The sequence below is a fragment of the Colletotrichum navitas genome (genome assembly GCF_030913465.1).
Source record: "Colletotrichum navitas strain CBS 125086 chromosome Unknown LY79scaffold_26, whole genome shotgun sequence".
Lineage (NCBI taxonomy): Eukaryota > Fungi > Ascomycota > Sordariomycetes > Glomerellales > Glomerellaceae > Colletotrichum > Colletotrichum navitas.
In genome coordinates, this window is record NW_026850572.1 from 160,217 (window position 1) to 183,034 (window position 22,818).

Below are 22,818 nucleotides of genomic sequence, written 5' to 3' on the forward strand. Positions count from 1 at the left end.
GGGGCTCCGCGAAAGAGAACGCCAAAGAAGTTTCCTCCCGTCGCAGGTAGGCAGCGCGCCTCCCCCTCCGTGTTCGGCTTTCTGAAGCATCGCTCACCGCGCCGCAATACCTTGGACAGCGAAACTCGCCCCCCCCCCCCCTCCATCCAAATTCAACCGACCCTCCGGCAAGTAATGGCGACCCCCGACTTCCACGCCCGTCTCCGCGCCGCCCTCCCCGAGGGGGACGACGCTCCCACGCTGCCGCCCGCAACGGCTCTCGCCAACGCTTCGGCCTCCCTCCCGCGGCCCGGCGAGGAGGGGTACCTCTTCCCACTGGGGGCCGAGGCCACGCTCTCTCACATCGTCGACGAGATCGTCCCGGGCCTCAACGGTCAGGCGCGGAGCGGGCGGTACTACGGCTTTGTCACCGGCGGGTCGCTGCCCGTGGCCGAGGCGGCGGACAACGTCGTCTCGGCGCTGGACCAGAACGTGCAGGTGCATCTGCCCTCGCAGACGGTGGCGACGGAGCTGGAAAGTGTCGCGTTGCGGATGCTTGCCGACGTGCTGGGCATCGAGGACGGCAATAGCGGAGAGGGTGAGGTTTGGAAGGGGAGAACCTTCACGACGGGGGCCACGGCAAGCAACATTCTCGGTCTCGCTTGCGGGAGGGAGGCGGTCATTGAGAAACGAGGGGGCAAGGTTGGCGAGGAGGGCCTCCTGGGCGCATGCTTGGCGGCGGGCGTGAAGGAGATCCAGGTGCTGACGAGTATGGGTCACAGTTCGCTGTCCAAGGCGGCGAGCGTGGTCGGGCTGGGCAGAGCCAGCGTTAAGGAGCTACCTGCGAAAACCGATGAGCCGTGGAGGCTGGACCTGGGCGCCGTGGAGAAGCACCTGGGCAGGCAGGGCGTGGCGAGCATCATTGCCGTGAGTGCCGGCGAAGTGAACACCGGTCGGTTTGCAACGGGCGGCTTCGACGAGATGAGGAGGTTGAGGGAGTTGGCGGATAGGTACGGGGCGTGGATCCATATTGACGGGGGTAAGTCCCGCTGCACGCCATGTTCCTCCGGGAGTGTTCTAGTGATTGACGAGTGAGGCCAGCCTTTGGCATCTTTGCGAGGGCCCTGGAGCCGATACCCGAGTTTGAGAGGATCAGAGACATGGCGTCGGGATTGGAGCTTGCGGACAGTATCACTGTCGACGGACACAAGCTCCTGAACGTGGTACGTCTAGGTGTTCAGGACAGGCAACCTCCTGTGCCGATGAGATGAATTCCTATTTGCGTGGGAAACGCTGACAACGCGATGTCATAGCCCTACGACTGCGGCATGTTCTTCACGCGCTCCCTCTCGACCCTGACGTCCGTCTTCACGAACCCCAACGCGGCGTACCTCTCCTCGGGCCCCTCGCTAATCCCATCCCCCCTCAACATCGGCCTCGAAAACTCGCGCCGCTTCCGGGCCCTCCCCGCCTACGCGGTGATGCGCTCTGAAGGGCGCGCCGGCCTCGCGGCGATCCTGGGGAGGATGGTCCTCCTTGCGCGCCGGCTGGCGCAGTGGATCCGCGAGTCGGAGGCGTACGAGCTGCTCCCCGAGGGGGACTGGGGCCTGGAGGAGACGCACATGGTCGTCCTCTTTCGTGCGCGGGATGCGAAGGCAAACGAGGAGCTGGTTGAGCGGATCAACGCGACGAGGGAGATGTACGTCAGCGGGACGAGCTGGAAGGGAAGGAAGGCTGTGAGGGTTGCGGTAGGGAGTTGGAAAGTCGATGTCGAGAGAGACTTTTCTGTCGCGACGCGGATCTTGAGGGATGTTGCCAAGGTTTAATGTCTTGAGCACTTGGGCTACCTATACTAAAGCGTCCGCCTATTTGACGTGTCCCCTCGCCCCTGCCATCTCAACCACATTTTCATCTCGTCCTGCCCTGCTCCGCCCGCACTCACGTGCCGCATCTAGGTACCTACCTCATCTTGCCGCCAGATACAGCACAAAAAAGAGATGACCGCCAGAGGTACTTGATAGTTCAATGAGTTTAAGGAGATATCACCAACATGAGAACGACCCACTAGGCGTGATGGTACCTCAGCAAACCATGGGCTGTAGTGGTGTCGCTGGGGCCGATTGTTCGGTTCTGGCCTGAGTACTCTCACTTTTTGCCAATATCGAGCCGATCGAATGTCCCCGGCATGCGCACAAGAGATGTAGCTCCCAGCCTTGGGGACGAATCCTTTGAACTTCTGGGCGGTGTTGCTGTCATCGACGTCCACCAATAGGTATTACCCCCTAGGGTGAGATCTGTGATGGGCCACTCCACATTTTCTTGTAAATGGAGAGACTTATGCAGGTTTTCAAGTTATATCTCATCTTTGATCTTACTTACATGTCTGGGGTTGCTACCGTGGGGCTCAGTACCGATGGAACAAGTTTGTCTGATCTGACATGTGCTCGCCCGGTCCAAGCTCTTGGTAAAACGAATGACCTCTGCTGCAATTCCACTACTAGGACGGGGCCGAGAGGCTCCAGATTGCTGCCGCGTGGGATACGGTGCGATTGACAATGAAAAGGCTTCTGATATGTGAGTGACTGTAAACACTGCCGGCTCCAAACCGCCATTATAAGACAAGCACGCAGGCAACCAGCTTAGTGTCACACACAAGTAGTATTTGCAAGACTGCTCTCATGATGTTTCCAAGCACCATCTCGACCTGTTGGGTCAGCAAGCTCCATTCAGGACAGCAAGACTTGGATGACAAGCTCTCCCACACTCAACAGCAACCCAAGCGGGTCGTCGAGGAAGTATGAGACTCCTGGCCCAGAAACTTACAAGGACCAAATATGCGGGCAGGACTTGGCAAACTCTTGATAAATCCCCTTTTGAAATTCCTTTTCTTTTGGATTGAGTATCAAATATGGATGCTACAGCGGCTATAATCGACGTGGACATGCAGACATTCAGCATTGATATCTGTGAGTTTTGTCGGTCATGCGTCTTACTGATGTCCCTTCGTGGATTCCGTCTTTCTTGACCTCCCCAACAGGCCAGCCCGTCCCAATACTCATCCCATCCCCCACCCATCCGCTCGAGGGCTCTGTCTCGATTTTCTCATATGCTAATGCAGTGCTATACGTAGCCTTCCCGCTTTATGCTGTGTAAAAGAGGAAAGGGAAGAAAAAAAAAAAGCCCATTGCCAGCTGAAATATGGTATCATTGCTGTGCTTTACCCCCTTGAACGCCATCCCTTTCGGTGACTCGTCGTAACGCCGGTGAACAAAGAAAATAGAAAAATTGAGAATTCAGGGTTGCCAATGATGTGATGTGTTTTTGGTTTAATTTCTCGTCATAGCTGGAGGGGGGTTTGTAACGACGGGTGGGGATGTCGACGATGTCGAGCCTGTGGCAGTGTCATAATCGGGCGGCATGGAGCCCCGGTCGCCGGCTGCTGTGCCGCCGATGGGTGGGGGTGGAGGGATGGCACCGGTCGCGGTGTGCTCGACATGGGCCATCTCGAAGCTGCCGTCACGGGGCAGAGACTGTCCCGGCTTTGCTTTGCGTTCGTAAGCGGGAGGAGCTTCGCCAAACTCGTCGAGACCTTCATCGGTGCGTGTGGTCCAGGCCCAACGGCCGTTTCGTGATGTCCGTTGACCTCTCGCTCTCGGACGATTCGCTTCCAGGTCGGAGCGGGGCCAAGGGCGCTGAATGCCAAGCTTGCGGAGACGTCGGCGACGTTGGATCTGAATGAGTGTGCCAAGTATGCCAATGGCGAGGAAGACGACGAGTGGTGTAAGTATCCAGGTGTAGGGCGTATCGGAGAATGAGAGCGAGCTATTTGAGTGGCCGAGAGAGCCGTCGAAGGAAGACATGATGAGCGACAGGCGGTGGGAGGTAGGTTGAACGAGAGAAGCTGGCCTGGTAGGAGAAAACGACTGGCAACTAAAGGTGTCTTATTCGTAGCACCGCGATGGCGGGTTCAAGTACGCGTGGCCTAATGGTGGCTTTGTTGGGTTTCTCAGATAGATAGACCTGAGGATTGGAGTCTATTCTTGGGATGAAAGGGAGGGAAGAGGTCCAGGATTTGGATGGACGGTGTTACAAAGGCGCAGAGGGCGAAATAGGTGACGGGTAGAGGCAGCGGTGGTGATGCAAGGGCAAGCCGTTGATGGTCTTTCACGTCATCATCGCGTGTGCTCAGATGCTCGGAATTCGCTAGTGTCGGCTGGATCCAGCAAGCAAGCTTCGATAGCTGTGATGCCGCGGTGGAGCGGCTTAAACGGGGGCCAGAGGAGACGGAATGGACGGATGAGTGACGAGGTGGTGGGGAAACATTCGGGTTCGGCAAGAGTTTTGGCTCTGCGAGCAAGGAGGGAGCTTGCGGGCGATGGCGGGAGATTCGTATTGCCACTCGCTGTGGGTAAACCAGGTCTAGTTGTTTTTTCCCCCCTTGATCCTAATCGAAGGTCGGGGGAACGCAGATCGCAAAGCCGACCTGGTTGGTGTTTGACGTCCAAGGGAGGGGAGGGGAGAGGAGCGAGACAGAGAATGAGAGATAAAAGAAAGAAAGAGAGACGAAAAGAGGGAGAGAAAGAGCAGCCAGGAGGGTTTGGGGAGCAGAAATAGCGGCGGGGAGATAATTGGATATTTGGTTGCGAATGCCAAACACGGCTTGATCAATCAATAGTGGAGGAAGTTTCGAAAGTGGAATTCCAGCAAGCAGGGGTTGGAAGGAAGAAGCCGAGAGATGGAACCATGTAAATTACCTACTCGAAGTGAGGGACCGGGGCTGGCAGGGAGGTATTATCTGTATCCGTGGTGAACCTGAAAAAGGTCGGGGTTGGTTGGGTTGGACAAAACGGGAATGCCAGCAGGGCGAGACAAGGTTGACTAGGCAGAGAGGTTATGGATATTTGAATGATCGTGTCCGCTAGTCCACGAGAAGAAACTAATATTATTATTGACCGGTCGTGGTCAGGGAATCAAACCTTGGATGAAGCTCACATGGATAGATTGACGGGCGGTACGACAGGGAGCCAAGGGCGGAAGAGGAACTGACCGACGACCTCGGGAAGTACGTGCGAATGCGGACGGCCCTCCGTGAGCGCGAGCGATTGCGAAGTATTATTGCTGTAGGCAGGGCAGGGCTGATTAAGAGCGAGCCGAGGGATGGACATCAGACGAAAAGCAAAGGGTCGGTACCTACTACGGATACTAGGCTGCACCAAGAGAAGAAGCTCTTGTTCATTTGTCAGGGAATCTGCTGCGCACGCACAAACGTAGCCAACAGTGTGATTTAGACCCTGTTTCCACCGGGCGACTGCAAGCAATGTGGTTCGCCCCGCCCCCCTCTGGGCAACGCTGCGAGACGGGGGTTTGCGACAATGTCGACGATGGCCCCGTCAACTTAAACGGGCCCAGTCGAAACAAGAGAACATCCCTGGGCGGGCGCTGCCAATCCACGGGCGCCATTCACGGCCTTGATGTTTTTCGATTTTTCATTTATTTTTGGCCGAGTGGGGGACCCAACGTCATAGCTAAAGTGAGCCTGTGTCGTGTTTAGCAGCGTCGACGTTTCCTTGGTACCTGAATATATTAGTCAGGGATGAACTGCTTAAAACGGTGACTAAGAACCACTTGCTTCTGAAGAGAAGAGGGAGACAAAAAAGAGGAATCAAAAAGCTTGTACTTCGGACACTACACAAAATACCAAGACCTCAGTCATCCTGGACGGGGCAAAGACGACCTGCTCCCACTGTCATGCACGGCGGCTCTGTAAAGTACCCCACCCACCGGAGGCCGCTGGACTTGGCTTCCCCAACTCAACGTCTCACATCGTTCCAAGGCTACCTACCTATCCTATCCGTACGTACCTCACACATGGCATGAAAGCGACGGCCACCGCCAGACCTGAAAAGAAATATATCACACGCAGACACGTAGACGATGCCTCAGCCCAGCAGCCGTTATGCCGTTCTCCTCCTGCCCGCGTGTTCTGCATAAACCCCTCATTGTAGCTTCTGCCTCGGCATTTTCCCCAAGAATGCAACCGACGCCTTTGCTACCGGGTCGAATGGGACATGAGCAGGCATCTGTTTTACTCTCGTCGCGACGCAAAGAAAGACGACCTTGCGTTCGCCGTTTGTTGTCAACCGCTCGTAACGCACGCCGAGCTCCATGCCCAGCCAAATTCAACACCACCAGCCAGACTGACTTGACTTGACTTGCCTGCCACTGGCGGGCTGATCAGAGCCATTGGTTCTGGAAATTGGCCATATCCCGAGACAAGCTACATAAGAAGACTGGGACTGGAGAGGTCCTCCCTGACGATCCGACCGGGTGCTGGAAATTGGCCTTGACGCATCAGGATCAATTGGAAAGCCGGTGGGGCTGCAACAGTCCGTGAGGCCGGCCAACCATATGTCTTGCTCTGCCTTGCATTCCTCCTCTCTGCCTCAGGCTCCTCAACCACCTCCCTCCCCTGCTGCACCCTGACAAGCTCCAGCTTGGGAATCCACTCTGCAACCACTCTACCTACCTAGGTAATCGTCACGACACTCTCGATCCCCAGCACGCACCTCACAGCACTCGCTTTCGCACGCGACCGCCACCAGTGTCCAGATTATCAGCTACCAAATTGGTCTACAGCTCGTTACACAAATCACCTGCGGACAGTTTCACTGCGCTCGCTCGTCAACATTCATCATGCCGCGCGCTATCAGAGGTACGCTTCCCCACCACCCACCGCCTCTGCATGCTCGAGTGCATGTCCGCCTGCCAACCTTGCCCAGATATCCCCAGCCTGCTGACGTTTACGCCCCGCCTTCCTAGGAGTACTCATCGAGTGCGACCCCTCCATCAAGTCCATAATCGTCAACATCGACTCCAATAACCACGACTACATCATCGAGGACCTCGACGACCAGCACGTCGTCGTCAAGGAGAACATGGTCGCCGCCCTCAAGAGACAGCTCGACGAGGTTGGTTTCCTTCTTACCTTTTGCGAATCACTTGGGCACTGGGGACATGCACGCTAACCGAACTTTACTTGCAGCGGTTGAAGGAGACGCAGCAGCCCGACGAGAGTTCAGACTCTGATTAACCGACAAAAACGCCGATCCGTGATATCCTTTTTTTATACACTTTTTCGTTTTTTATTAACTTTTACGCATAACCTTCGGACGCTCCCGCTTACTCTAATCTGCTGCGACCCTTCCTTTGTCTTTACTATTCGTTGCCATGTGACGCGGCCGTGCCAACCACACCATGACCATGCAACTCTACACGATGTTATCTTGGCATCATGGCGCGATCGCACTCTATTGTGCATTCAAGGGGATCATATCTCCTCTATAATGACCTAGTAAGAGCACAAGGATGGCTTAGAGGTCATAGGCCCTGGGAGCGCATAGCTCACGCCCACCCACCATGTCCAAATAAGGCTGGTATAGATGACCTGCCGTAATGAAGACTTCATAGACGTGTACGTCAGAGCTTCTCAAATGTGGGCTTCGTTTTGGACAAACCAGACATCAGGGCAGTCTGGAAATCACTGGACTGCAACATGGCCGAGTTCCAAACAGTGGTGTAGCGCAAGTCTTGGTAGAACATTAGCACAGTTTCAGAAACCAGGCAGATTAGTATCACCGATGAAAAAAGACAAGAAAATGTCCTAGACTCGGAAACAAACTCGGGGCAAATTAGAACTTACTCTCCTCGACCGAGTGATCCCTCGCATGGTTCAACAGCTCCTTGGTCCCCTGCACCGCCACGGGGCTCTTCCCTGCAATGAAGCCCGCGAGCTTCAGCCCAGCCTCGACGGCCGCCTCCTTGGACTCAAAGACCCGGCTGACGAAGCCGACGGACAGCGCCTCGTCGGCGGAGAAGTCGCGCGCCGACAGGCAGACGTCCTTGACCCACGAAGTGCTCCCCACGAGCTTGGGCAACCGGCTGAGCGTGCCCAGGTCGGCGGCGATGCCGATGTCGATCTCCTTGACGGCGAATCGCGTGTTGCGCGCGCAGATGCGCACATCGGCGCAGCACGAGATGTCAATGGCGATACCGATGGAGATGCCGTGGAGGACGCAGATCACAGCTGGGTTTCCCGTGTAAGCTCGCATATTCCATCATCATCATCATCATCATAATGTGTCCTCGTTATTGTAAGATTCAGGCGAGGCGGGGGGTTACGGGGGGTTACGGGGTGAGGCTTGAGGAGACTTGGGGAGCACGACGTACGCTTCTCACACTTCTCCGCCGCGGCAATCGCTTCCTGGAACTCGACAATGTGCCGGCGTAGGGCTGTAGCGTACCGCGAGGGGTCGCTGCCGAGCCCCGACCCGAGCGGGCTGTTGCTGGCGTCCTGGACGTCGAGGCCGGCGGAGAAGGCACGGTCGCCGACGGCGGAGAGGACGATGGCGCGGACGTCCGGGTCGTGACTCAGGCGGTCGAAGACGGCGCCGAACTCCCGCCAGACGGGCTCCGAGAAGGCGTTGAGCTTCTGCGGGCGGTTGATCTGGACGTGGACGACGAAGGGGGCCGGCGAGGTGACGAGGAAGTGGGTGTAGGCGTAATCCTTGAAGGTTGCCATGGTAAGTGGTTGGGATGCTTGTGATTGCCGTGCCGTCGAGGGGAGGAGTCTTTCGATGTCTTGGGATGATGGCGGCTCGAATCACAGACGACGGCTTTTGCGAGTGCGATGTTGCGACGGTGAGTTTTGCCGTTGCCCTGCTGGCGGTTTCGCTGGCGGTCGCTGACGGCACCGACCGAGTTGCCGAGGCACGTCGCGCACGTTTTCCCCGTCTCGGCTGCCCGTGAGGGGGTGGCTGCCCCCGCGCTTGACCTGGGGTAGTAGGTCCCGGGAGTGGGGTGGGCGGTGATCATTTATCATTCCTGCGCCTCTTGCTGCTGAAGACTTCCCCACTCCCTCTCAGCTTTTGTATTTTTGGAACCAACTACCTACATATCATAGTCTGCGGTTCCTGTTCGGACACCAACTCTTCCAGCAATCGCTAGGCCTCCATGAAGCCTCTAGCGGAGGAGGGCGTTGGCCGAATGGGTCATTCGACGGCACCATACGACTTGTTTCAAAGTTTCGTAACGAGCACGATATCATTCATTCAAGCGCGCAGTGGCATGTATCCAGTTCACCACCTCTTGTCCTACCCCTCACGTATCTCATTTGCCTGTACAGAGATCACCAAACCGGCCTCATGCCCATGCATATTTGATACCATCGGCCGGATGGTACCCGGAGAGTTCCGTGTCCAAGCCAGAATCCCCCCATGACCCCAATATATGTCTGGTGATCACCTTCTCGCTTTACTCCCTTGCAAGAGAGTCCCCGAGTAACCTCGGCCAGGTCTGATGGTCAAGAGTTATTCAAACCGGTGCGAGAATGAAAGTTCTTCAGAGTCTTACATTTGGATGTGGCAGTGGACGGGGAAAACTGCCGAGCGAGCTTGTGCTTCCAATAGAAAGGAGGTTTCAGGGAAGCAGATTTACCTTGCTATGTCCCTTCATACATGAACGCAGCTGGTCGCTGTTTATTTCGCAGAACCAAGCTGAATCTGAGTCCAAAATTCAACCGGAAGGCGCCACTTACCTTCTGCCGCATCGTGTTTCTCTATAGAAAGATCTCTACCAAGTCAAATGCTACGTGGGGAAGGCACACATGTCGCCGAGGTTCCTTCTATACATTTTCACCTAGCAACGTAGTAAATAACTTCGCCCCTTCAACACGACCGTGGTCTGCCTGCCCCGGACAGTTCCTCAAACACCCTACGGGAACCCTCCTATACCCTCACGCCGATATCTTTATCATCACCGCTCTCTTTCATCATTCAATGCAGTCTCTATATTGAACCCCATGTCTCAGGCTAGAACGACTCGGTCCTTGACACCCCCGACCGAAGTTCAGCGCCCTACAGATCCAAGTACTTCAGCCTACAAGCACACAATCTCACGACGATACAGCTCGGCAGACAAACTTGGCAAAGGACATCCCCGTAGACGGACATCACGCTCTTCCGACTCGCTGCCGACTACCGTTCGTCTTGGGGTTTGCTGCCCCTCTCAGACAAATCTCGCCCAGAGTTCACAGCCCACCGCGGAGACACCAGCGATGATTCCAAACTTCTTTTACCCAACCAAAGCTGTTGACAATATTGTTCAAGAGCAGTTCAAAGCCACTGACGAATTCGAAGATACCCCATCACCCAGTCTCAGACCTTCAATGGCTGACCTATCGTTAAACAAACCGGGGAAGGGTGTTGCCTCCAGCATTTCCTCGACCAGAAGCGGTGTCTTTCGTCATGCGCTTCTCAAAACCTCTTCAGGGCGCCCAATGATGATTGAGAGAGACCTGCCTGTGCCTCCTATTCTCAGCCGTCAAGCTAGCAACAATCTTCTCAAGGGCGAACAGAAAGAAATAGTTGGCTACGAAAACAATTTGAAGATTGCGATTCCATCGAGGAAGCACCCGCACTCTCAAATGCAGGGCAGCTCTCCCCAGTTTGGTAGCACACAACTTATGGATTCCACACCTAACACCGACCCGTCGTTTCAGCGGGAGCCTGTCTGCGTTGATCCCCTTATACACCCAGACCAGTCGCATATCAAAGTCCACCACCGCGGTCTTCTCAAAGGTGCTGACTTTTGCGACACTGGTGTTCCTGGACAACCAGTCGCTCAGCAACCCGATGAACTCGTATGCTCTTCCTCACCATCTCCTGTTTCCTCGGAGGCAGAAGTCATCCAGGCCACAGTTCGGCGAGCAATGACGGGCGATGACCTATGTCTTTCTACTGTCAACATCACCCTTCCAAGGCACGGCGGTCACAGTCATGCCATAAAGGTGCGGCCAGCATTCAATCTACCCACCTTTCATTACCCCATCGTGGATCAAGAACCCCAATATCCTCTTGCAACCTCCAAGGTGCGGCCTTTCGATCCGGCCAAGGAACATCTGCTCTCCGACAATAGCACTGTTGAAGCGCCAGTTTTAAACAACACGGATGAAGGACCTGCGAACATCCCAGTCTCTAAAGTACGACCGTTTACTCAAGAACCACCCCAATTGAACCGCCACGCAGGACACCAGTCGGTATCCAAGGTACGAGCTTTCAGTGACGAGTCTAAAACCAACACCGAGAAGGATCGAGAGAAGTACTTTGCCATTGGTTCAGACAAATCGGCGAATGATGAGCCTGCCAAGGTCGACGAGGCACAATCACCCACTACACCGCGCTCCAGAGAAAGCACTATCGACTATAAACGCACCGCACAGTGGCTCCGGGATCTAGTGAAGAATTCAAATGCACATACTACTCAGTTGACAAAAAGGCCATCCAAAACGACGCGCCCATCGTACGCTGCACTGAGGGACTCTCTATGGGATGACCCATCCCCTCCCAAGATAAGTCGGCAAACAACCCTACCGCCTTCAGATGTGGAGCCTGGTATTTTCCAAAGCACTTTTGGAGAGCTAGAGCGTTTGCTGAATGAGGCGTTGTCGTTAGCATCACGGGTTGCGGATCATGAAGAAGCAAGGGCTCCAAATCTCGAGCAATCCCCTTGCTATACCTCGAATGGGGTGGTATCGCCGGCGATTCCATTTGACGAAACTCCGCAATTCTCGGACATCGATTTGAATGAAAGCAAGGCGCCAAACCAACAACCTCAAAGACGTGCTGCCACTTTCCCAAATACTGCTCGGCCCACTGTGCATGGTGTGGACGAACTGTACAGAAACATTTCTCTGACTCCACAGACAACAGAGCTTGAGAATATTCTTGGGCGGAATACCAAAGCCCATCAGGTCACCAGGAAAATTCAACGCAGACGAAAGTCTCGTTCCCGTCAAGCTGGTCCTATACCAGAGAGAATCTCAAGCAGGAAAAAGAGCAAAAGTCTGATGAAAAAGAAGCGTACCATATCGAATCCAAAAGGTAGACCACTTCCTCGAGACTCAGATGTATCCAGTATGGATGGGTCTAGCGAATCCTCCCTCATCGACTATTCGAATCAATTTCAGACTCAGAACGAGAGTAATGGACCAGCTCGTCCTAGAGCGAGCACCAAGCGAGTTCCCTTTATATCTCGGAATACCGGCGAAGATGCTCTTCCAGAAAGAGATATGGCAGGTCGTCCAATTCATAACAGCCGTGGCATCAGTCTGCGAGGAAAGTCCCATGTCAGCCTGCGCGGCGTACAAGCTTTCAGTCTGCCCAAGTCGAAACGACGCCAACAGATTGCCCGAGACTGGTCTCCGGTCCGGAAGAGAGCGATCGCGGCGGTGGCATGCATCAGCACAGCACTCATCGGCCTAATCATCGGAATCTACGCCGGCTTGGTACCGTCACTACAGTACTACATCCTCGACACGAGTCACTCAATCATCAACGGAAACGTTGGCTGCTTTCTGGGTATGGCTATCCCGACATTTTTCTGTTGGCCGCTTCCCCTCGTGCATGGACGCAAGCCATACATCACATCCGGTCTGGTCTTGTCAATGCCGCTACTCTTCCCACAAGCCCTAGCTGTCAGTGCCCAGCGATTCTACAACCTCACCGGATAGCGGATGGTGTTGCTGACAACCCGTGGTTTCATGGGTGTCTGCCTTGGTTTCGCGAGCATGAACTTCCATTCCATACTCACAGACCTCTTCGGTGCATCTCTAATGAGCAGCAATCCTCACCAGGAAGTTGTCGATGACTTCGATGTAAGGAGACACGGCGGTGGCATGGGTGTCTGGCTAGGTATCTGGACGTGGTGCTACATTGCTTCTCTCGGCTTTGGATTCCTGATCGGCGCAGCGGTGATTGACCAGCTCCAACCAGCCTGGGGGTTCTACATCAGCATCATCCTCGTGGCTGTGGTCCTGTTGTTAAACACCCTTTGTCCCGAAGTACGCCGCTCCGCCTTCAGAAGATCGGTCGTTGAAGTCAGAACCGGTGCTGATATCACTCGGCGCGTTGCTCGGGGTGAGATCATGATGCACCGTGTCAAAACCGGCCCAAGATGGTGGGGACAGGAGCTGTATCATGGAGTCGCTCTTTGTTTCGAAATGCTACGACAGCCCGGATTCGCAATCATTGCGGTTTACTCCGGCTGGATATACGCTCAAGTTGTTCTCGTCATCGTCTTGCTGGGTTCACTATCTTCGAGGTTTTATCGAATGCGTTCTCCATACGTCGGGCTCATGGTCGCTGCGATGGCATTTGGGGCTGTAATTGCAATACCCTTCCAAAAGGCGAGCTATTTTTCCAGGGCAAGACACACACAAGTCAACACCAGCCGCTTGACGTTCGACAAGCAAATCACATGGACATCGCATCTCCTCCGCCGCTCCGTGTTCGCTATCGGTCTTCCTCTGGCAGGTCTCGTCTACACCTTGGTATCCACAGGCCCACCGATGCATCCTAGTGCTCCTGCCATTGTTGCTGCTGCGATTGGCTTTCTTTCATGTCTGGCAATCTCGGAATGCAATGGACTCATTATGGAAACGTTTGATACTTCAGATCTTCAACCTGGGATGATGGGGCGTCTGCCAGGCAACTCTGACGTCGCCCGTAGAAAGAAGAACTATTCAGCCTACCCTCGTGTCACCGCCGGGTTCGCCGTCTGCCATACTCTAGGATTCATTTTTGCAGCTGGGGCCACCGCACTCGGCGGCATGGCGCAAAGGAACCTGGGTCAGAGGGCAGCTACTGGAGTGGTTGCCGGTATCTTGTTCTTTTTGACAGTCATGCTGTTGCTAGCTCTGGCTCGCTTCAAAGAGGTTGTAATTATTCCCGAGAGCAAAGCAGAAGAGATGGACAAGTGGACTGCCGCTCGAAGACAATCTATTAGACGCCGCGACTCACTACCGGTCGGTACAGTCGACGATAAAGATGTCATCGCCGAAGAAGAGCCATGGCGCCCTTTTATCGTGGGGAACCCCACTAGCAAGACACGGCGAGTCAACGTGCTCGAGCTGGGCAGCATGTCGCGTTTCACCGAGATCAGAAAGAGGAACAAACTCATTGATGCTAACCAGCATCTCAATCGAGCCGCGTTAGATGCTGGGCTGGATGCCCTCGATGACCAGATCAGCGACATCGTGAGTGACATTGTCAGTGATGCTAAAGATCTCGTGGGAAGAAACAGCCAACCAAGCCAGCGCACTTCTCGCTCGCGGCGGAATCATCGAAGTGCCACGAGCGAGGAGAGTGGCCATTCATCTATTGAGATGAATTCCATGGATGACAGACTTTCACTTAATGGTCATCGTCAAAGAGCTCCACCTGATATCTATAATAAGCGAGAGTGTCTTCGGGGCCAGACGGTGAAGGAGGAATGAATGTCAGACTTGAACGACGTCAGGGGCTGGATGGCTGCTATCCTGGAATGGAAAGTGTCCCGCAGTCATTGCTACGTGCAAGCGTGCATGGTCTTGTGAGTGTGGGCTTCTATTGCAGAAAAAGAATGAACTTCCTAGGGAATAAAGTATACAAACATGACGGGCAAGGACTAGAATGAGAAACCCTTTGAATTCTTTTCGAAGACCAACTCCTTTGATGCCATGCTTCTCTTCGCTTATTCTTGTTCTTGTTCTTGTTCTTCTCTCCCTCTCTTCATCTATGCCTATAAAACCATCGTTGGTGCATTTTGAACATATTATCAGATCTGGTGAAAGTGTGTGTGTTTGTGTTGGCAAGGAAAAGCATTAATGGTACAAATACACTAAGATAAAAAAAAATGCAAACTGAGTCTCGTAGAGAGAAAGTGTGTGTGGGTATATATAAGACCTTCGTCTTTGTCATGTATAAACAGGAAAAAGAATGCAATGGAAATAAAAAGTAGATCTCGCGTGGGGGGTAGGGGGGTCTGTCATAAACCAACCCCCCTTGGTGCGTAGGGGGGAACCCCATCATTGTACGTTCAGGAACAAGTCGTCGCCGCGCCGCGTCGGGGTCAGCTTCGGCTGCCAGGTCGGCGTGCTGGGCAGGTCCCCTTCTCTCGCGCCGGAGCGGGACGGGAACCCCGGGGGCGCCGGGAAGAAGGAGTTGGGCGAGAGGAGCATGTCGGTACCTCCCGGCCGGGAGGGTCGCCAGTTAGGGCTGTGCCGAATGCCGGCCGTCGGGAGGGCGAGGGCAGCGGCGCGCTCGAGGCCGAGGCGCTTGGACAGCAGGGAGGACGTTGTCGAGGGGGTGGCGACGGAGGGGGACGTTGCCGGCGGGGACGCGGGGCGGGGCGGGGGCGCCGTCGTCGGTGGCGATGGCGACGACGACGACGCCGGGGACGAGGCGAAGGTCGGCGCCGGGCGTCGTAGGGCCTGGGTCGCGACGTGGTGAGGGGACGGCGAGCCGGGCGACGGCCGTGCGGGGAGCTGTTGCTTCGGCGGCGGGGACTGTTCGGGAAGCGTCGTAGGCTGGAAGGATTGCCTTTTCTCCTGGGAGCGACGGCGCTGGCGCTGCGAGAACGACTGTTGGCTTGGTTGAGGCCGGGGCTGTTGCTGCTGCCGCTGAGAAGGAAGAGAAGAGTAGACGGCCTGTTGCTGCTGCTCCTGTTGCTGCTGCTGCGGCTGGCTACGAGGAGGGGGATTCCCCCAGAGCGCCCTGTGTACGGTCGCTGACTGAGGTTCCCGGTTCAGGGGCGCTTGCTGGATTTGCGCCGTCTGGGGCTGCGGGTGTGAGTTGCTGCTCTCGATCCGCGGGCGCTGAGGCTGGAGAGGCGGGGGATAAAGGGGTCGCATTTGCGGTGGCCTTTGCGTCAATGCAGAGTTCCGATTTCGCTCCTGCTGTCGACCTTCCGCCCGCGGAGGGGGGGAGGGAGTCACGAGGCGGAGCGAGGGCGAGCCGGTGGCTACTCTGTTCGGGTCGGCGCCGGCGGGACGGGGCCTGGCGATGGGTTTGCGAGGCACGTCGTAGCTGGCCATGTACGGACCATTCCGGGCCTGCTGTTGCTGCTGCTGCTGCATCATGCCTAAGGTAGGACTGGGTTGGCCCGGGGGGAATCCACCGTAAGTTCGCGTGGGAGGAGCCAGGAGGCGGAGGTGGTCGTTGCGCGGCTTGGAGCTCGTGCGCCCAGGGATCGGAGGGTAGGACACCGGCGAGCGGCCGCTCGGGGATGCGTTCGATGCCGGGGACTCGACGACGGGGGAGAGGCTGCTCTGCTCGATGACAGGCTCGGGATCGCCGCTCGCGACGGAGGAGGCGATCGTGGTGGAGGAGGCCTGAGAGTCGTGGCTGTCGGAGCGCTTCGGGGCGTTGACCGTGCTGGCACCGGCCGCGGTTCCGGTCACAGCGCCGGTCGCACCGGATTTCGCTTTTGAGGAGCTACGGCGACCGAGTGAGTTGCTTCGACGGCGCGGCGGCTCGGGGTGAGAGAAGGACATGCTCGGCACCGGGTGGGATGCACCATCGGTCTGGAGGGCACCGCCGGTCTGGATGCCCGTGTTGGGCCGCGTGGTGCCTTGAGAGTACACGCTCGAAGAACGCGACTGGTGTGCCGCCGGCGGGGCCGCGAGAGCACCGGTACGGACGATCTCCGCCGCGGGCAGAAGGAGCGGGGGCGGTGGCATGCGAGCGGCGGAGGGGACGACGGGGCTCCCACCCCCGTGGCCCATGCCTGCTGTGGTGGCCGTGGCTGCGAGCATGGCGGACTCGGCGTACGAGGGCTTCGCTCTGGCACCTCCTCCCTCGCTCGCGCCGGAGGCGTCGAGCTCGGCGATCTGTGCCATGTGGGTGGCGCTCCTAGAGTCTCCGAGCACCCAGTTGCCGTTCTTGTCGGCGACGTAGAACGTCGCCGACTTGGGGTTGCTTCCGACCGTTGCAGATGGCGGCCTCCAGATGTTGTTGGAGCGAGCAGAGCGTGCCGAGGTGATGGCGCCGTCTTCTTCAAACTCGGTCATTGTGCTCTCTCGGGCATTGTAATGGCTCTTTGGCGGCGCCGTGAGCTTGGCCGTCTTGAAGATCTGGGAATTGGTCGGCTGAGATCCTCTCTGCTCCTGCGGCCGAGGGGGCGACGAGGACGAGAGGTTGATTTGCGGGATCTTGAGGGAGAGGACCGGCTTGGGGGATGAAAGCGAAGGCTTTGCGGGGAGAAGTCGCGATGTAGGCCGGTTTTGTTGCGGAGGCGGGGGACGGAGAGCGGTGGGCGGGCTCTCGGGTCGTGACACCGCAAGCCCCACCGCCCCAGGCCACCAGCTCAAGCGGCCGCTCGCCCGGGTGCGCGCCGCAGGAGGCGGACGCGGCGATAGTGAGGGTGACTGCGAGTGGTGGACGGGTGGAGAGATGTGGAAGATATTTGCAGGGCCTTCTTGGGGGTGGAATTCCCACGAGTCCTTCTCGCGGACGGGGAAGAATCCCGTCTTTACGTCTGGATAGTTCTTTCGCCGCCTGCGACGGGCAAGGCATATGGCGAGGATGGCGAGGCCGAGGGCAGCCGCAAGACCAACAGCCAGACCTGCCACTTGACCCGTGCCCAATCCCTTAGAGGGCCCGGAGTTAGCTTCCTCAGCTCCTGGCACCGGAGCCGCGGTTGCGGATGGAGTTGTAGTGGACGATGGCGGCAAGGGAGGCGTTGTGATTAAGCTGCTCGTTGTGGAGACACGAGAGGTATTTGACCTGGTGAGGGTCGTGAGCGTCTGCGGGATGGATGGGGTGCCTGTTGCCGAGATGGGGGTCGTTGGGAGGGAAGTGGTCGTGTGGATCGTCGACGTCGGGGGTATAAGTGGCGTGGTAGCTCTCGGGGGCACAACAATGATGCCTCCCGATGTGGGCAGAATTAAGGTCGCGATGATGGCTGTGTGCGTAGGCTGGATAGCACCCGGCTGGTGCGCACACATTTGGTATGCCGCGTCGATGATGGTTTCTGGCAGAGGTTAGTTGCTGCTGCTCTCGCGTGGGAGGGGTATATAGACATACGGGGCGCATCGCTTTCGCGACAAAACCCAATGCTCTTCTCCGCCACGATACATTGCACTGCACCCTCCCCAATAGTGAGGCCAGAAAAGCCGACAATGGCGCAGAGGCATTGCAAGGAGGGCGCGCTGCCACAGGTGCTGAGTGCATAATTGGCGCTCAGGTGAGAGCGAAAGCATTCGCGAGCACATGATGGCACGAATCTCGTAATCTCGCTCGACAGGTTGAACGTCGTTGCAGTGGTGAAGGAAGCCGATAGGACGAGAGAGAGTATCCAAAGAAGAGGCTTAAGGGCCATGGTACGGGAGGACATCTAGTAACCAAACATTAGTCTCATTAGATAGGGTGGGTAGCTTGGAATTCTTCTTGCCTGGATGAAGGTCCCATCCTTCATACGGTCCAGCGGTAACAAGAAACTAAGTTTTGGAGATGTAAGTGTTTTGCGATCTCGATATAACCCAGTGTCTCTACGTCGAACACACAGAACAGGACTAGGATCCCCCTTTGGTAAGCAGGCGGGGAGTCGAGGTCACGAACCTATAAAGAGAGTATACTTATTAGGTTATTAAGAAACGACCTGCGTCCCAAGAATGTAGTGGTATAATAACACAAGGAACCGCTCGATGCCTTGGGCTTCGGAGGGTTGGAAGCTGAGCGGAACAGATCTAACCGAAGACAAGAAAAGAAAGAGGCTATTCCGAGCAGCGCAGCCAAGATGCAGAATGCAAAAGGAGAAAGCTGAGAAGAAGCTAAAAAAAATTAAAAGGAACGCTGTTGAGGCTCAGCGGTGGGAATGCAACTCTTCATACATTGATGGAGACACACCAAAAGAGAAGGAAACTGGACATGTCGGCGGGCGAAGGGGCAGACGAGGACGGACAGAGGCTGGTACCCCCCCTTCCGTCATCCTAGATGCTGCCGCTCACTTGAGCTGGGCAGCCCGACGCGCTTCTTTTCTCCGCCCGATTTCATTCGAGCACAGCAAACGCTCGTTACTACGAAAGTGGGCGACAGGTAAGCAGTCCAATGCCCTGCCTCACCATGCCGCCAACCTGCAGGACTGGGTTCGGTTCCTGCAGTCGCGTACAGCAGCGGCCCGGTATGCTCGCCAGCCGCTGCTCGAGATCTCCAGGAATGACGACGAGCAGACAATCCGGGAGACACCCGGCCCAGTTTCGGGCGTCTGTCATCGATGCTGGTTGGCTGAGCGAGTCGCTATTTCGGGGGGGTTTGCAGTTGTATCTCAGATCCAGAGTTGTGTGGCGGTCCAGGCCAGAGTGCAACCCTTCCTGCATGGCCTTCATGCCGGGGTAAATAAAGGTCGAGCATCCAATCAATATGCACACGTCAGACGGGTATATGCACTGTCAAGTGGCTGAGGTTATCCCACACTGCCTATTTTAGGCGCCCAGTCTGCCCCTTAAGCGCGGAGGTTGAACGAGAACCAAAGAGGTCGCGTCGAACCGCCCCCAGCCCGGCGCCAAAAGAGTCGGGCGCATCACGTGATGCCGATCTGTGGCATCCCAGGCCAATCAACGTAAGGGCTGCCATCCAGCGTCAGACTTGTCGCCGGCCACTCGTTTCCTGGCGGCCGTTCCATGGTGTGACTGCCTCCTCCGTTTCGGAAATCGTGACTTCCAGATTGATGGATGTGATTGATTCTGCAGTTCTCTGACGATAGCAACCCACCATGCGACGCGGGCGATTACAGTTGCGCGTGAATGGGTGCCGCAACTGAGCTTGACACGCTTCTCCAACGATAGCAACCGCCGCCGGGGGTGGATGCACCATCACAACTTGCTAGTCACATATAGACCTCATCACTCTCTCGTCTTTCTGCTTCCCACGGACTCTGATGGTGTAGCCTTCGCAAAGACGCACATCCTGCACCCGAAGTCGTCATGAAAAGTGTGGCTACCCCCAACCCAATTCTGCCTATCACCGGGTGTTTCGAATTTGCCAGTACTTGGTCCTTTCGAGAAAGATGGCCTCGGCATCTCCTGACTCATCGTCCCTTGTCCTAAGTGCATGATGCGCCGTGGGTAATTCAGCTGCTTTCATACCGTATGAAGATTCCAAACATTTGCCTGAGTAGCCGTACCGGCTAAGTCAAACCAGCGGAATAGCCAACATCTTCAATGCTCAGGAATTTCCATTGTCTTCTTTTGATGGTATCTTGTTTTATCGTAGCCTCTACTGAGAAACTTCTGTTCCCATTCGAGGACCTCCAAATCCACATCATATCCGAATGTGGGAACTCTCGGGCCATAGAATCTTATGTGTCTGAACAACTACACCACAGCCACTTCTCCTTGCACGTATTCTTCCCTGTTGACGAAGGAAGCGGCGACAAACTAATACTAAGACTTGACGCTGGCATCGGTGGCGCTTGGGGCGAATGCGGCCTTGGCACGGTTGGACTTGATAACTTTCTGCACATCCTCCTCCGTCTGGTCCCAGTCGTTGGCGTCAAGCTGCACAAGGTCGATCTCGTACAGATCCGCAATTTGCTTGAGGGCGTAGAAGCTCTTCTTGTCATAGACAAAGCTAATGCTGACACCAATGCGTCCGAAACGTCCAGTGCGGCCGATACGGTGCAGGTACGTCTCAGGGTCGGGCTCCGAATCTCCACGTCCCTTCATAGGGATGTCGTAGTTGATAACCATTGACACGCTGGACACGTCGATACCTCGTGCCAGCACGTTGGTGGTGAGAAGAACCTTGGACTGCCCGGACCTGAATTCCTCCAGTAGGCGGTCACGTTCGGGGCCATCCTTGGCACCGTGAAGAGCCGACACACGATGGCCATCGGCCTCCATTCGTCGCTTGATCTCGTCGGCGCTCTCGCGGGTCTAAGTCGGGTTGTTAGCTTGCGTCACAACTTCCCCCATTACGTGGAAAGATTCCGAATATACCTTGACGAAGATGACGGAGGAGCCAATAGTCATGAGACCGTAAAGCTTGACGAGGACCTCGTACTTGTCCTGCTCGGTCGGGCAATCCATGTACATTTGAGAGATACCCTTGACGGTGAGCTCTGTGTGCTTCAGACGGATCTGATCGGCCTTGGGCGCAAACTTCTCGGCAAAGCCCATAACCTTATCCGGGAAGGTGGCAGAGAAAAGCAGGATCTGGATATCGCGGGGGAGCATACTATTTGGTGTTAGCCTGATAGGTTATGGCGAGGTTCGAAAGTGAGCCCTACTTTTTGACTCGGACACACTGGTCACCGAGGCCCTGCTGGTCAAGCATGTTATCGGCCTCGTCAATAACAAGGAGCCGAAGCTTCGAGACGTCCAGCTGGCGTCTGCGGACGATGTCCATGACAGTACCGGGAGTGCCAACGATGACGTTGGCTCTGACAGGGGCGTTGCGCTCGAGGGCGCCAGGAAGAGCTGCGGCCACTCTAAGACCCTCGCAGAAGCTACCAATTTTGCCAACGACTCCTTCAATCTGACGCGCAAGCTCACGACTGGGCGCGAGGATAAGAGCTTGGGGCTGCTCGAGCTGGGTATAGTCGACACGGGCCAGAGTGGTAACGACGAAGGCAGCGGTCTTTCCCGTTCCAGATTGCGACTGGGCGATCATGTTGCGGGGAGGGTCGGCAAGCATCAGGGGAAGAGCCTTCTCCTGGATCTTGGAGGGCTTCTGGTAATTGAGGCTAAGGAGACCGCGAAGGATGGGCTCAGGCCTGGGAGATGCAGAGATTAGATGTGCTTTCCAATGGCCGGACTAGACCACTCACAGGTTCATGTCGCTGAATGTAGCAGCAGAATAGAGAGTGCTGTTCTGGTCGGACTGAAGGTCGCCCAGCTTAACGTCGACATCGTAGGTGTTCTCAATCAGACCAGATCCACCTAGGGTCTCAAGGTTGCCGTCGACCTGGGGAACCTGCGCATCCTCAGCCGCGCCCTCGGAAGGGGGCTCCGTGATGCGACTGGCGAGGTCGGCCATCTTTGTTGGTATCGCGCGCGATCGTAAGGGTAGCCTGAAGGAGGAATGTTGGAGCCCGCGTGGGGAGGAAGTTGCGAGGATGCGGCGTCGTACCTAGTAAGTCGGTCGGAGGTAGAAAGTAGCGGTATGCACACTTCACCTGCCTGTACGGCTCCAGCAACAGGTTAGCTGATGGCAAGAAAGAGGGTTGCAAGGGAACGGAACGCGATGGATTAGAGGTAAGAAGGGTAAGTAGAACATTTGCACTCACTTGCACTCGAGCTTCTCCTTCCCTGGCTGTGGTTGCAAAAGGTCGGATGAGTGACCGGCGAGGGGCGATGTTGTTTGTGATTTTTTCTTCTTTTCTTTTCACTGCGGTGGCAGTTCGGCAGCTCTTACAGGACGAAATTCTGGGAAGCTATGTCGTCTGTCAGTCACTCTTGCCTGTGACGACCAAAAGCACTCTCAAGTTGATCGCGGGGCTACGCGGGGCACGTTATGGCCTAACGATCCAGGCCCAAGCCAGGCACATGGTGGCGGGTTGCTTGCCTACTGGCCTCCAAGTTACCGGTATCTACCTCGTTTCCGATGATTTGCCGGCCAGGTACGAGGTAGGTAAGCCACCTGGCGGGGGAGAGTCACTTGTCTATTTTGACCTGCGTGACATGTTTCATTCATTCGTTCCTTTCGTTCCTTGGGCCGCGATACCAAACAAACCATTGCACCCAAGAGCCTCACGTCAAGGGTTTCTCCTTGCTCGCGTGCTTTCTGTTTCATTACTATACAATGACTTTCATGCAATTGACATGGCAATGCCGAAGGGGCTCCGAATAACATCGCAATGGGACCTGCTGACGGCCTGGCGCATGCGGCATACATATGTGACGAACAGCATAAATGCATGCGTTGCCCCTCAGTACACCATCATCATCGTACGGACACTACGAAGTAAATATGGACGCTGCTTGTGCTGCTTGGAGTACCCGAATGCGAAACCCCTGCTCTCAGGCTT

At 56.0% G+C, this 22,818-nt stretch overlaps 9 protein-coding genes across 9 annotated transcripts; 4 read left to right on the forward strand and 5 right to left on the reverse strand.

Moving 5' to 3' along the window:
- The first annotated feature begins 101 nt into the window (after positions 1 to 101).
- On the forward strand, positions 102 to 2,050 carry LY79DRAFT_552362 (pyridoxal-dependent decarboxylase). Its single transcript, XM_060557713.1, has 3 exons — positions 102 to 1,018; positions 1,081 to 1,202; positions 1,293 to 2,050. The coding sequence occupies exons 1-3, from the start codon at positions 175 to 177 to the stop codon at positions 1,803 to 1,805; spliced, it is 1,479 nt and encodes a 492-aa protein (XP_060414599.1). The 5' UTR covers positions 102 to 174; the 3' UTR covers positions 1,806 to 2,050.
- A 433-nt stretch (positions 2,051 to 2,483) lies between these two features.
- Positions 2,484 to 3,179, reverse strand: LY79DRAFT_183367 (uncharacterized protein). Its single transcript, XM_060551324.1, has 2 exons — positions 2,803 to 3,179; positions 2,484 to 2,683 (listed from the first exon to the last, which is right to left on the reverse strand). The coding sequence occupies exons 1-2, from the start codon at positions 3,052 to 3,054 to the stop codon at positions 2,591 to 2,593; spliced, it is 345 nt and encodes a 114-aa protein (XP_060414600.1). The 5' UTR covers positions 3,055 to 3,179; the 3' UTR covers positions 2,484 to 2,590.
- A 126-nt stretch (positions 3,180 to 3,305) lies between these two features.
- On the reverse strand, positions 3,306 to 3,839 carry LY79DRAFT_514627 (uncharacterized protein; the record flags this gene model as incomplete). The annotated part of the gene is made up of 1 exon (XM_060554639.1): positions 3,306 to 3,839. The coding sequence occupies one exon, from the start codon at positions 3,837 to 3,839 to the stop codon at positions 3,306 to 3,308; it is 534 nt and encodes a 177-aa protein (XP_060414601.1).
- A 138-nt stretch (positions 3,840 to 3,977) lies between these two features.
- On the forward strand, positions 3,978 to 4,780 carry LY79DRAFT_183365 (uncharacterized protein). Its single transcript, XM_060551323.1, has one exon. It carries the CDS (start codon positions 4,117 to 4,119, stop codon positions 4,591 to 4,593), a length of 477 nt encoding a protein of 158 aa, XP_060414602.1. The 5' UTR covers positions 3,978 to 4,116; the 3' UTR covers positions 4,594 to 4,780.
- Positions 4,781 to 6,672: 1,892 nt separating this feature from the next.
- On the forward strand, positions 6,673 to 7,069 carry LY79DRAFT_669382 (RNA polymerase II transcription factor B subunit 5; the record flags this gene model as incomplete). The annotated part of the gene is made up of 3 exons (XM_060563631.1): positions 6,673 to 6,691; positions 6,799 to 6,947; positions 7,022 to 7,069. 3 exons carry the CDS (start codon positions 6,673 to 6,675, stop codon positions 7,067 to 7,069), a joined length of 216 nt encoding a protein of 71 aa, XP_060414603.1.
- Positions 7,070 to 7,455: 386 nt separating this feature from the next.
- Positions 7,456 to 8,557, reverse strand: LY79DRAFT_589904 (enoyl-CoA hydratase/isomerase; the record flags this gene model as incomplete). The annotated part of the gene is made up of 3 exons (XM_060561079.1): positions 7,456 to 7,565; positions 7,679 to 8,062; positions 8,206 to 8,557. The coding sequence occupies 3 exons, from the start codon at positions 8,555 to 8,557 to the stop codon at positions 7,456 to 7,458; spliced, it is 846 nt and encodes a 281-aa protein (XP_060414604.1).
- Positions 8,558 to 10,201: 1,644 nt separating this feature from the next.
- Positions 10,202 to 14,308, forward strand: LY79DRAFT_514698 (major facilitator superfamily domain-containing protein; the record flags this gene model as incomplete). Its single annotated transcript, XM_060554648.1, has 2 exons — positions 10,202 to 12,508; positions 12,545 to 14,308. 2 exons carry the CDS (start codon positions 10,202 to 10,204, stop codon positions 14,306 to 14,308), a joined length of 4,071 nt encoding a protein of 1,356 aa, XP_060414605.1.
- Positions 14,309 to 14,878: 570 nt separating this feature from the next.
- LY79DRAFT_514619 (uncharacterized protein) lies at positions 14,879 to 18,171 on the reverse strand (the record flags this gene model as incomplete). The annotated part of the gene is made up of 2 exons (XM_060554637.1): positions 14,879 to 17,823; positions 17,877 to 18,171. The coding sequence occupies 2 exons, from the start codon at positions 18,169 to 18,171 to the stop codon at positions 14,879 to 14,881; spliced, it is 3,240 nt and encodes a 1,079-aa protein (XP_060414606.1).
- Positions 18,172 to 20,233: 2,062 nt separating this feature from the next.
- LY79DRAFT_589907 (DEAD/DEAH box helicase) lies at positions 20,234 to 21,827 on the reverse strand (the record flags this gene model as incomplete). Its single annotated transcript, XM_060561080.1, has 4 exons — positions 20,234 to 20,725; positions 20,789 to 21,026; positions 21,079 to 21,564; positions 21,619 to 21,827. The coding sequence occupies 4 exons, from the start codon at positions 21,825 to 21,827 to the stop codon at positions 20,234 to 20,236; spliced, it is 1,425 nt and encodes a 474-aa protein (XP_060414607.1).
- Positions 21,828 to 22,818: the final 991 nt, after the last annotated feature.

Excerpts from the sequence above, each read along its gene's own strand:
- LY79DRAFT_552362 (XM_060557713.1), top strand. The coding sequence starts at position 175 with ATGGCGACCCCCGACTTCCACGCCCGTCTCCGCGCCGCCCTCCCCGAG. Across the intron at positions 1,019-1,080 it reads GTGGATCCATATTGACGGGG|CCTTTGGCATCTTTGCGAGG; the intron begins GTAAGTCCCGCT and ends GAGTGAGGCCAG. Across the intron at positions 1,203-1,292 it reads GACACAAGCTCCTGAACGTG|CCCTACGACTGCGGCATGTT; the intron begins GTACGTCTAGGT and ends GCGATGTCATAG.
- LY79DRAFT_183367 (XM_060551324.1), bottom strand. The coding sequence starts at position 3,054 with ATGGGTGGGGGATGGGATGAGTATTGGGACGGGCTGGCCTGTTGGGGA. Across the intron at positions 2,684-2,802 it reads TGCCCGCATATTTGGTCCTT|GTCGAGATGGTGCTTGGAAA; the intron begins GTAAGTTTCTGG and ends CTGACCCAACAG.
- LY79DRAFT_183365 (XM_060551323.1), top strand. The coding sequence starts at position 4,117 with ATGCAAGGGCAAGCCGTTGATGGTCTTTCACGTCATCATCGCGTGTGC.